Source organism: Mustela putorius, unplaced genomic scaffold, assembly GCF_011764305.1.
Source record: "Mustela putorius furo isolate JIRA1106 unplaced genomic scaffold, ASM1176430v1.1 tig00000450_pilon_pilon_pilon, whole genome shotgun sequence".
NCBI classification, from domain to species: Eukaryota; Metazoa; Chordata; class Mammalia; order Carnivora; family Mustelidae; genus Mustela; species Mustela putorius.
Genome location: NW_025421385.1, coordinates 9462880 through 9475060, shown reverse-complemented (window position 1 = coordinate 9475060; position 12181 = coordinate 9462880). Strand labels below are relative to the sequence as shown.

Here is a 12181-nt window from a genome sequence, read left to right as displayed (position 1 = left end):
CTATTCTAAGTTCCATCAATACAGGGCTTTTTAACTGAGGTGGCTGTCAAGTGAGTTCCCTGGTCACTTTCTACTATTACTGGTGCTCCAAAATGAGCTGCCTGTGATTCTAGAGCGTATATGTTTGTGGGCTGAGGACCTCGATGCAGTCACCGCTGCCCCAAGGCTATGTATAGGTATCTGCTGGTGTCGGCATGCTTCTGTGGATAATTGATTTTTAGCAGTCCTGTGAAATCTATTTGTATTATAAAATTAAATGTAGCGGGTTTGTATGCGTCTATTGGTGCAATGTACCCATATTTGTCTATCATTTGTCTACAACATGATATATTCCTGCAATGTTCTTTTTTATTTCCTACCAAGTAACGCTGGGATTTCTTTCTGTGAATTGTTTGAATATCGCATGCGTTCCTATGTGTCCTTTCTATGTATTGCCATAATTGAATGATTTAATGAGGGGTTTTCAGCGAAAAAAGATACCTGATAAATCTCTGTACCCAATAAATAGTGCTGTCGTGTTTGCTCCGTTACCCCACACATGGAGTAAGCCGTCTGCATCAGATATGTTCTGGACAGAAATCTGTCCTAATCTGAGTTCAGCGCGAATAGGTTCCCTATCGGCCACTACTTCTTTGGGTTGTCCTTGCCTCTGATTATGATCTACCACTCTTTTCCTTCTAATCATAGGTCTGCTTTGATAATCATCCCCCCCACTGTGGAGTTATCAGAGTCTCCTGGGTCCCCAGGATGGGGGACCTGTGGTTTGTCCTTTAGACTTAAATTATCCATCGATTTGGCCTTCCTTATTATTCTGTTGGCTAGCTCCTTGCCCTTTAATTCGTCCTGATCTAGCCGCAATGTGGTTTTCATCGGTAAGACGGGAATCTCTGCAGGGGGGAGCTGGGACACTAATAGTTTTACATTTTTAGGACCCTTGGGATCTATGATTACTTCTCCTGGGGTCCTAGCTGTAAGCCTCCCTGACTTCTGCTTCTATGGGATACCATGGGCCTTCTATGCAATGTTTGATGTCTGACTTCTGGATCTTTCCACTCTCCTTTTTAGATACTTACCTAGTGCCCGTATTTTTCTTTCTTATATTCCAGCAGCTGTTATTTAAAGTTTTTTACCGGTGTAGAATTCTATCTCCCACTTATACTTGGGATATGTATATAGGTTTTTATACAATTTTTGTTCTTTCCTTTAGGTTATGTATTATTTCGGCAGTTAGTGACACGCATTTATGCAGTATTCCTGATGGCTTAATTTTTTGTAAGCTTCTGAGTGCCTTTCTGAGGTGGTCTCCCTTCGGTTTCCGCTTTAGCTAGTTCTACCTCATGCCCGATTTGCAAGTGGGTAAGCCAGACTAAGAGCTTCCACTGCCAACTACTCCCTGCGTAGACCTGGTCTGTTTGGTCCTCGTGTTCTAATACCTTAGGATCTCGCTCCAAGCAAGACATGCGGAAAGTTTATATTTATAACAAATTTATCCCCCAGCTTATTGGTTTTAATTCTGCTGTAGTCAATTCCAGCAAGATTCAAGAAGGGTTTTGTTGGTTTTTTCACCCCAATTTTCCCAAATTTTCTAAAAGCACCTAGTGAGTCAGTGACATGGAATCCTGCCGACTAAGCCAACTTTTGCGGGCGCGCTATAAAGGCCGGTACACAAGTGGTGTCTTTCCACAGTGTCAGCTTTATTTCAGCCGCAGAGCAAGGTTGACATGATTGTGAAGCAGGTTCAGGCTTCCAAACTCCGTGACATTTCACTACGCATTTAACTGGGCTTCATACACGTCGCACGAGACAAGCTATAATACAAAGTCACACCACAAACAAGACACCAGAAAGGCAAGAAGTTAATGAACCAAAGCGAAGTCAGTCACTGGGCACCACGGAGGGGAGGCCTCTGCCTGGTCCCGGGTCAGCCCTCCGTGCTCGCCGCTGGCTGTGATCACACCGCGGGGGATCTCCTTTCTGCTCAGAGACCCAGCAGCCCGAGCCTGCCGGGGCAGCGGCCTCTCCCGCGGGGTCAGACGGGGAAGGTCAGCGGCTGGAGAGTCCGACAGTTCGCTGCACAGGTTCTCCCTTCTTGAAGGAGTTCGATCAGTCGTGGGCCTTTGCAGGCCTCTTCTGGTTCCGGTGATTATCAGCCCCGGGTTCTTCCAGGTGCTGTGGCCTCACCCATGGTCAGCCCTTGGTGCTGCCGGTCAGTGCCGGTTGGGGTGAGAGCTGGGGTCAGCAGCGGGGCCCTTGGCGGCTTTCCCGATTAGCTCGCTGCTTGACACGAGTGACTCCATCTTGTTCTCTCCTCAGGGCCGTTGGGATCGGGAAGCCATTGCTCCCCTCCGCGCTGGCTGTTGACTGGCACTCAGTTTACTCAGCGGGGAGTACAACCCGCCCAACAGCGGTCCCCGCCGGAGCAGAGGTCCCCCTGCGGGCGACTCGGGCCCTGCCAGGGGGGCGCGGAGTTATTACCGAGCCCGGAACACTGGGCACCAGAAACTTCAGCCGCCGCCCACCGCGCGGTCTCGAGACCCCGTCGGGCCGCTCCGTCAGGCGGGGGCACGCAGGCGAGTCCTCACGGCCCTTGAAGTTTTCCCGCGGGCAGCCACGCGGGGCGCCGACCCCGGCCCGGCCGCCTCCCGGGACGCGGCGGGCGCCGGAACAAAGGGCGCCCGGCGGCGGCGGCGACGGCGGCGGCGGCGCGGCCCGGGGCGGAGGCTCGGGGCGGGGGCGGAAAGTGGGAGAGGAGGCCGGGCCGGCCGAGGGCACCGGGCGCGCTTCCGCCGGCCGCGCCGCGCACGCCGCGGTAAATGGGAGGCTCGGCCGGCAGGGGCGGGGGCCGCGCAGCCGGGGAGTTTCAGGAACTGGAGGAGCGGGCGGCGGCCGGAGTCGCCGAGCGCTCAGCGGCGGGGCCTGAGCGCCGAGACTCGGGGCCGAGGCGGAGCCGCCGCCGCCGCCGCCGCAGCCGCGCCGGGGCCCAGCCGTAGCCGCCGCCGCCGCCGCCACCCTCGCCCGCCTGGGGCCGACAGCCGCGGCGCCGGAGAGGAGCCGGCCGTCCCGGGCCGCGGGAGCCGCCCGCCATGGCCACCAAGGTGAGGGGCGCGCGGCGCAGGCCCGGTCGGCCGCTCGGGCCCGCGGCGGCAGGGGAGGGTCGGGGCCGGGCCGGGGGCGCGGGCGGCGGCGGCGCCGGCGGGGCCCAGCCAGAGCCCGCCGGACCGGTCCCACGGGGCTGGGCTCTCGGGGGCTCGGCTCGCGGCGCGGGAGGGTCTCGGGGCGGGATCCCCGGACGGCCGCCGCGCCGTCTGCGAAGTTTGCGCCGGAGCGCGGGCTGCGGCCGGGCCGGAGCGAGGGAAAGTTCCCGCAGCCCGGGAGCCGGCTCGGGACAGCCACCCGGCCCCCGGGATCCCCGGGTCCTGCCCCGAGTGGCGGCCACTGCCCGCCGCCGCCGCGGGGAGCGCCCCTCCCTCCGCCGGAGGGTGGGACCCCGGCCGCGCCGGCCGCTTCTGGGGGGACCCGAGCCCCGCCGGGGGAGCACGGGGCATTTCGCAGGACGGCCCGCGGGCTCGCGCTCCCGCTGGGGGGACGAGCCCGACTGAACGCCCCGCGCCTCCGCTTCCTTCATTTTTCTTGTGTGTGTGTTTTTTCTTTCTTTTGTTTTGCTACCTTTTCGGTTTGAATGGCATTTCCAGCGTGAAGAAAATACGAAGAGGGAAATGACTGTGCTTTCAGTAACGAGTTCGCTAGAAAAAGGCGCAGGCCCCGGTTACGTGGTGGAACTTTGACTCGAGCGTGGTAATTGGCCAGAAGTGGTGGTTTGCTTCTCTTAGGGTATTGTTCGGGGCCGGAGCGGTCAGCCTTTGCTACCTGAGCGTCCAGGAGTCCCCCTCCCCGCCTGCCTTTCCTGGGGCGTTTTCTTTAGTTCTTCCTGCAAAGTGGTAACTGGGAAAGTCGGGCGCCGGGGACTCCTAGTGGGAGACCCCTCCTAGAGCTAGCGATGTGGTGTGAGGAATGGCTTGACTTTAGCAAATAGTTTCTGTGATGTCGCCTTTTTTCAGTGCTGGCACCCTCTCCCATGTTTATGTTTGAAATCTCTGAGCCTTTGGGTTGGGTAAAACCTTATTTGTTGTTGTTGTTGTTGGGTTTTTGTTTTGGGATCCCGGGTAATTTAGGAAAGGATATGCAGTTTGAAATCCCTTTGAAAGATCAGATTGTCTTGTGTTATTTCAGCCTGTTAAAATTAGTGCCTCCGAATCTGCCGAGGTGCAGCGTTTATTTAAAAAAAAAAAAAAAATGGAGATTTTCCACCAGGGAACCTGTCCTCTGCTCTTACTGAAATAATTACCTGCTTGTTAATACATTAATGGCTGTGCTCTTCCTTGGTTTTGTAAGATGTGGTCCAACTCGGTAACTTTTTAACCTAGATAATTTTGTGTTGATCTTTTTAAAAACAAAACTGGAGTCAGGGATCTCTAAGGAAATTTGATTTTGAGGTTTGTTGCCAAACATTCCAGAAATGACCAATTACACGTCCTGTTTTGCACTCATCCTGCAACCTTAAAAGCTGTTTGGGGTAGATGTGTGTTCAGTGGAGGTCAGTGTTGTGGTGTTTTGCACTCTGATCTCATGGCTTGTACTGGGTCCTTTCAGTAGGGCTAGGGTTAGGGATAGGCACGAGTGAGGTATGCATAATGAAAACTTGATAGTTAAAACCGAACTTAGTTTTTCTGTAAAGTGAAAAGAACAGTGATCCTTGTACTAAACTTGAATTGCATGTGTCCTTCCTAAACCAAGCCTTAAAGCACGTGTCAGCCCTTCCTACCTTATTACCTACACCACTCTGGAGGTAAATTCCTGTGATTCCAAGTCTGTCTGTCTCCTTTCTAATCACTCTGCCCGATGGGATTCATCTCCATATTCACAGGATGGCAAGCCACCTCCAACTGAAAAAGCAAAGGAAGAGCAGAGAAGCATGTGTTAAAAGAGGACCCTAACTCCGATTTCTGGTCTTCCTACTTCCTGGTGATCCTTGTGTCAAACCAGTCTGTCTCTGTCTCTCTATCTCTCTCTTTTTTGTTCTTCCCATTGTTACCAGGGAGGAGAGTTGTCCCTGTTTTCCAACCCCCTGCAACCACACCCCTGCCTTTGCTGACATCTGAGTAGTTTGGGGGTTTTCCTTTCCTCGCTTTAGTTGGGTCGGTGGTGAGAATGCCCTCAGTAATAACTTCTAACTTTTTATGAAATTTCAGCTTTCTGTGGCACTTGAACTCTGGCTGTAAGCCTCAAGTGATGAAAAACAAACACAGTATCTGGCTGGGTTGGGTGGTGTGAGTTTCCCTTTGAATTTACCAGAGAATGGCCTCTGTTCTTTCCAGAAACTAATTTTCTTATGTATTGCTCTGATGTATTTTTTTTACAAAGATGCAGTTATCTTGGAACTGTCGTGAATTTTAAAATCTGGCATGTTCACAATGGAACGAAATTATCTTTTAGAAAAAAAAACTTTAATTGGGCAGTTCTTCGCTGCCGAAGAAAGTTAATCAGCAACCGCCCGATTTTAAAGGGATTATCTTCTTTGTTTCTAATCGCTACTCAGGAGGATGCTGAATTCAGTTGTAAGCAGGTACTTTATTCTCGCTCCAATCTTATCTCCCTTAACAAATACTGTGCGGGGCTAACTTTAGCCTGTGAAGTCTTGGCTTCTACTGAAAACCTCAGAAGGTTGTATTTTAATCACAATTCCATGTGGATTTGGGAGTAAATTAAGTCTTATTTATTAAATCTTGGGAAAGAAAAAAAATTTTTTTTGGCCTACATATATCAAAAGGAGCATGAAAATAGTTAATGGAAGTTAATCCATGGCTGTATAATTTAGCTGTAATTTCCATGTCAGAGTTAACCTTTTGTGCTTACATAGTCACTTTCAGGAGTAATCATTTTAACCAGACTCTGGGAGTCCCGGATGCACTTTTTTCCTTTTCTTTCTATCTCCAGCAACTGAAGTGAAATATTTGTGGTAGTGCTTGGTTGAATTGAGTGGATGTGGAGTATTGAAAATACTGGTAGGAAATGAGTGAATTGCTCAGGTCTGTTCAGGGATACACATTAGTGAGAACAGTAAAAAGCATCTTTTGTAGTCTCTCCTGAGCAAAAACCTCTTTGAGTGACAGAATAGAATTCTTTCTATTCAAATTTAATGTTAAGCCTTAAGGATTAATGGTGGATCTGATCATTTTTAAAAAACACTGTAGAAAATGCTAATTATTCATTTTTGCATAAAAGTAAGTTTTAAATGTCCCCACTGTGCAGGGACCCTGATGTGGGTGGGTCTCAGTCCCAGGACCTTGAGATCATGACCTGAGCTAAAGACACACCTTTAACCGACTGAGCCACCCAGGCGCCCATAATCGTGTGTTAGCAGACTTTTCCTTTTTAAGTATCCATGCACAAATGGAAAGTACACATCTATAGTTCAGGTATTAGAAATCTTTTTAAAATCTAACAATTCTGTTTTACTAATGAGGAGTTGGTTCTTCTGTTTTCAGGTACTTAAAACAGACCTCATACTTCTGAGACTGTAACCCATGGTTGTTAGAAGTGTGTTTGACTTCCAAAAGTAGAGGGTGTTCCTATTTGTCTTTTTGTTAATGATTTCTAACTTAATTGCATAGTGAACAGGGAATCTGATTGATAGTCATACTATAACTGAAAATTTGTTGAGGCTAACCTTTCTTTGTACCTGTCCTATGGGCTCCTTCATAAATGTGCCACTTGTTCGTAAAAAGAATACGTATATCCACTATTCAATGTGTGTGTTCTGTGTATGACCATTAGATTGGATTTATTGACTGTGTTGTTCATATCTGTATCCTTACAAACTCTACGTGATCTGTTGTATCTAGCTGATCTTTTGTCTACTTGATGGAGATGTTAATTAAGATAGTGTTCTAAAAAATCTCTAAGTTTAGAGATTAAACTGGGTGGCTCAGTCCATTACGTGTTTGCCCTCAGCTCAGGTCATGATCCCAAGGCCCTGGGATCAAACCCTGCATCAGGCTCCCTGCTCAGTGGGGAGTCTGCTTCTCCCTCTCCCTCTTTCTCTCCCTCTTCCACTGCACACCCTCGTGCTCTCCCTCTCAAATACATAAAATCTTCAAAAAATATTTCTCTAAGTTTCAAAGTAGTATCATCTTCCAGGTGAATTGAGTTTTTTTCAGTGCGTAGGGACCCTCTTTATCTTCAATGTGTTTTTTCCTAAGGACAGTTTGTCTAAAGTTAATGTAGTTTCACTAGCTTTCTTTCTTTCTTTCTTTTTTACATTATTTATTTATTTATTTGACAGAGATCACAAGTAGGCAGAGAGGCAGGCAGGCAGAGAGAGAGTAAGGGAAGCAGGCTCCCTGCTGAGCAGAGAGCCCGGTGTGGGGCTGGATCCCAGGACCCTGAGATCATGACCTGAGCTGAAGGCAGCGGCTTAACCCACTGAGCCACCCAGGTGCCCCTCACTAGCTTTCTTTTGGTAAGTATTTGCCTGGTATATAAGAGCCTATGGCTGAATTTAACCTCTGTCGCTGGTCTGGTGACCTTTGTGACTAGAGAGTTTTGTCTGCTTTTACTTGTGTTCACTGATGTGTTTGGGTTTCTGGCTCCCATCTTCTGGACTAAATGAGGATTTTTTTCCCTCTTCCTTTTATTCTACCTGTCCCCTTCCCAGCTGTTGGGAAGATTTGTCCTATATGTCAGTTTTTTTTCCAGTGGTTATCATAAGCATGTATGTTACCATTTCGAAGTTAAAGTTGGAAGTTACTCACCATCATTACCCTTCTAAATTACAAAAAGGTCTTCAGATACATAACTCTGATCATGTGTCCCAGTATGGTCAGTTACTGCCAGTATTAGAATTCTGTCTTTTCCCTCAGAAATTAGACATTCTTTTCATTTTTTTATAGAGCTAATGTTTATTTAGATTTAATTGGATTTTACCATATCTTTGCTTATTATTTCTGTTTACATTACAGTCCTCCTTTCTGGGATAATTTTCCTTCTGGTTAAAGTGGATTCTTTGGAATTTCCATTGGGGAAGATTTGTTGTTGGTAATCTTTTGTGTGTGGAAATGTATTTTTGCCTTATCCTTGAAAGATAGGTTTCTAGGTTGACGGTGTTTTCTCTCAGCCTATTTGCAGGTGGTGGTCCCCTGTCTTCCTTGGGCTCTCCAAGTTACTCCTAAGAAGTTAGCAGTCTCATGTTGTTTCTTTAAGATGGCCTGACTCCTCTCTCTGCCTGTTTTCAAGATTTTCTGTGTAGCATTCCTACCTTGCAGTGTTGTTACCGCAGTCCATCCTTGTGTGGATGGTATTGACATCATATGAACTTTATTGGGTATGTTGGCTCTGAGGATGGGAATTTCAGTGGTTCTAGGATAGTGCAGAACTTTTCTAGAACTTTCTGGAACTCATGGAAATTTCTGTGACCATGGAAATATTCTACATTTGTGCAGTCCCACATGGCAGCTGCCTGACACGTGTGGCTAACGAGAATTTGAAATGTGGTTAGTGTGACTGAGGAACTATTGTAAATTTTAACCCAAATAGCTACACATGGGTAATGTAGCTGTTGTAGAGAGTTCCCAGAAATGATTATTCCACAAACATGCCTTGTCCCCGTTCTTTCTTGCTGGAACTTGAATTAGCATGACAGTGTCCAGCAGACCTCTAACTTGGTACTTCAGCGTGCCATGTTCTTTCTCTTTGTGCTGCCTTCTGGATCATTTCTGTGGCTCTTACCTTTGGTTCAGTACTCTCTCTTTCTTTGGGCCTCATCCTCTCTTTTATCCACTACTTTTATTTCAGTTCTCTTCTGTTTTTAGAAATTACATTTGGTTCTCTTTCAAATGTGCTTGGTCATTTATAGTCTTACGCTTTGTTCATACATTTAAGCTTCTGTTAAGCATCTTAAACATTTATGGTTTGTGTCTGTTCTGGTGTCTGCAGTCTAACCCAGCCATCTGTGTCTGTTCACTCTTACTCAAGGTGCCTTGTTTTCTTGTGTGTCTTGTATGTTTGTGTTTTTTGTTTTGTTTTTTTCTCCTGTGAGTTGCTCATTTGCCTTGGAACCTCATCTGAGGGAGTGCTGATACCCAGATTGAAGTCCTGGTCTTCCGGGGGGAATTTGTCTTTGCTTATGCTGGTCTCGGGGGGACACTACATTCTTGTGGCCACTTTAATTCCTGCATTCTGGTAGAATGGATGTCAGGGGGAAATTCCCCTTGTTCCTCTACTGATAAAACAATTTTCCTTGCTGCTCACTTTGGAATGACAGATTTTCTCTGTTCCCCTTATACCAAAGTCCTTTTTTTTTTTTCAGTTTATTTATTTGACAGAGATCACAAGTAGGCAGAGAGAGAAGGGGGGAAGCAGGCTCCTGCTGAGCAGAGAGCCTGATGCGGGGCTGGATCCCAGGACCCTGGAATCATGACCTGAGCCAAAGGTAGAGGCTTTAACTCCCTGAGCCACCCAGGTGCCCCATACTGAAGTCCTTTTGGGGTGCCAGTGTCTAGCTTAACACGGGCATCTCTCTCTTACACCTGTCCTAGTACGCCTTCTGCATACGGACTCAAACTCAGGATCTCTGGGGTCTCAGGGTCTGGAGGAGACTCCTAGAGTGGAATCCTAGAGTCTCAGCACATACTTTTCTCCAAGGGTTTCTGCTCTGTTCCTCTGTGACCTCTCTAGAGGGCTTTCTTTTTGTGCTGACTCAGCAATGTGTTTTAAAAGGTGTTTGTTTGTGTGTGTTTGTGTGTCTTTTGATTTTATATTTTATTCAGCACGTTAGTGTTTAGTCTGGTAGTGGTTCAGGGTGTTGGCCTGCCATGTGTGCTGGAACAAAAATCCAAGTCACATTTTTTTTGTTTTGTTTTAGATTTGTTTATTTGAGAGAGTGTGCACATGGGGGGAGGGACAGAGGGAGAGAGGATCTTCTAGCAGAGTCCCCACTTAGTGCAGAGCTCATTGTGGGGCTCCAGCTTAGGATTCTGAGATCATGACCTGAGCCAAAATCAAGAGTCAGACGCTTAAAGGACTGAGCCAGCCAGGCTCTCTCCCAAGTCATAGCATTCTCTTTTTCATTTTTTAAAAGATTTTTATTTATTTATTTATTTGATGAGGGAGAGGGAGAGAATGAGAGCGAGTGAGCACAAGCAGGGGGAGCACCAGGGAGAGGGAGAAGCAGGCTCCCCACCAGGCAGGAGGCCCCAGGTGGGGCTCGATCCCAGGACCCTGGGATCATGACCTAAACTGAACACAGTCGCTTCACCATCTGAACCAGCCTGGTGCCCCAAGTCACAGCATTCTTTGTAACAGGCCAAAAGTGAACGAAGGGAGTATGTGCACACAGAGTCAGTCTCGTCTTTGGAGGGAAAAATGCGAAAAAGCAAGGTAGTTAACACATTTTAGGGGAAACCAGACCTTAAGTCAAGCGATCAAAATAACAGACTGTGGGCATATTTGACTTTCCAGTCGGGGTTTCTTTTCTTTTCCCTCCCCTTGTTGACTATTAAGAGCACATGATGGGTTTAGCCCTGCTTATTCATTTTTCGATACTGTAAATACAGTGCCTGAGGATGTTACTCAGTATGACTCAATTCTTCTAAGCTATTTTTAGTCTCTGAAAGTGAAGTCCTGTAGTATCATTACCTGCAGAGGCAGGAGGCAAATCACCTGTTGGTGGTGGTTCTTGACGTCGGAGAGACTTGTAAACTTCAGGGGTGAAAAACGCCCCATTGATCTGGGAGCTGTTACCTCTCCTCATTCCAGGCCTCCTTCCTGTGACCTCTGAACGAGCTCAGTCCCAGGCCCTCCACCACACTTGGGATGACCGCTTGGGATGATTGCGTGTATCACTTCGTCCTAGCCTCAGAGAGAACTTCCCAGAGTTTCCGGCTCCTGGACCACAGGCTTTCTCCCTGCACAGTGGCGGCTCCTGGTGCAGCCACTCCAGCCCACAGGGCTTTCTAAGGAACCATGTCTCGAAATGCTTGGTTTGAGGAGTCAATTTTTACCCTTATCTATCACATCGGTCACTTTGAAGATGGGTCTATGACACATCTTGGCGGTGTGCGTGACCAGACTCTGCATAGGGTCCAAGCCGCCCAGTTCAGCAGATACTCCACAGCCTCTCTGTGCTGCTAACATCTGGATCCTTGCCTGAGAGGGTGGACAGTCAAAAACTAACGAGCTGTCTGAAACGCAGCAGTTAAATGTCAGCTTAAGTGTATTCTCTAACCCAAAATCACAGAAGAGGGCTGGAAAATGCGGATCTTCGTGTTAATGCAGTTTGTCTCTTTCATGGTGGCTGCACTCAGGACCTTCCTTTTCATCTTTCAACCTGTTTTGAATTCTCAAGATTTTGAGTTGTGAGTATTTGTTGCTTTTGTAATGAGGAAGAAACCAAGTTCATTTTTTTTTCCCCCGATTTAAAAGCTTATTGTCTTTAACCGGGCCCTGAACACAGATTTCCAGACTTATCCACCTTCTGTTAATTTGCTTTGAATTATACTAAGATGAAAAAAGTGTTTTTAACTAATGCTTATAAATAGTAAGTGGTACTTCAGTAGAAAAATGCTAATGCATGCAGGATTACAAATGGAAACTTAAAATTTTATTTTACTTTCTGAAGGACCATTTTTTTCTTCTTCCACAGGGGAGAAAGTATGGTTTTTAAAATTTTTAAAAATAACTAAAAACTTACTAAAAACCAGCACTGAACCGAAGTTCTTAAAAAATTGCTGCTTTATACATACTTTTGTAATTTTCACCAGCCTCACTGTACCCTTTCCTTCAGGAGCTTGAAGGAAGCAGAGCCCCTCGCTCTCGATGGGCCAGCCTGGGTTTTCATCACTTCCTACATTCCCCATCTTCATAAGATTTTGGAATCAAGAGTTAAATTGAAGATTTTATAGCCTATTTATTGATGTGTCCGATTTTGTTTTGTGATTTGCCCTGCCCAGTAAGTAAAATACATTCAGTGTCCTCAAACCACCTCCCCAATTTAGAAAGCCCAGTAGCTTCTAGATTACTGAGATCTGTAGTTACCTTATATTGATTTGTCTTAATCATTTAAAGCCAAGAGGATACCAAAGAGCATGGAGATTGTGTTTTAAAATTCTGGTATCTAAACTGCCCC

General features: G+C 47.1%; 1 protein-coding gene across 1 annotated transcript in view; it reads left to right on the top strand.

The window, feature by feature from the left end:
• The first annotated feature begins 2980 nt into the window (after positions 1-2980).
• Positions 2981-12181, top strand: part of SNX9 (sorting nexin 9) — a 105495-nt gene continuing 96294 nt past the window's right edge. The window contains exon 1 of the mRNA XM_045080123.1: positions 2981-3095. Within this exon, the coding sequence (XP_044936058.1) occupies positions 3084-3095 (12 nt within the window). The 5' untranslated portion in view covers positions 2981-3083. The remainder of the gene's footprint in view (positions 3096-12181) is intronic.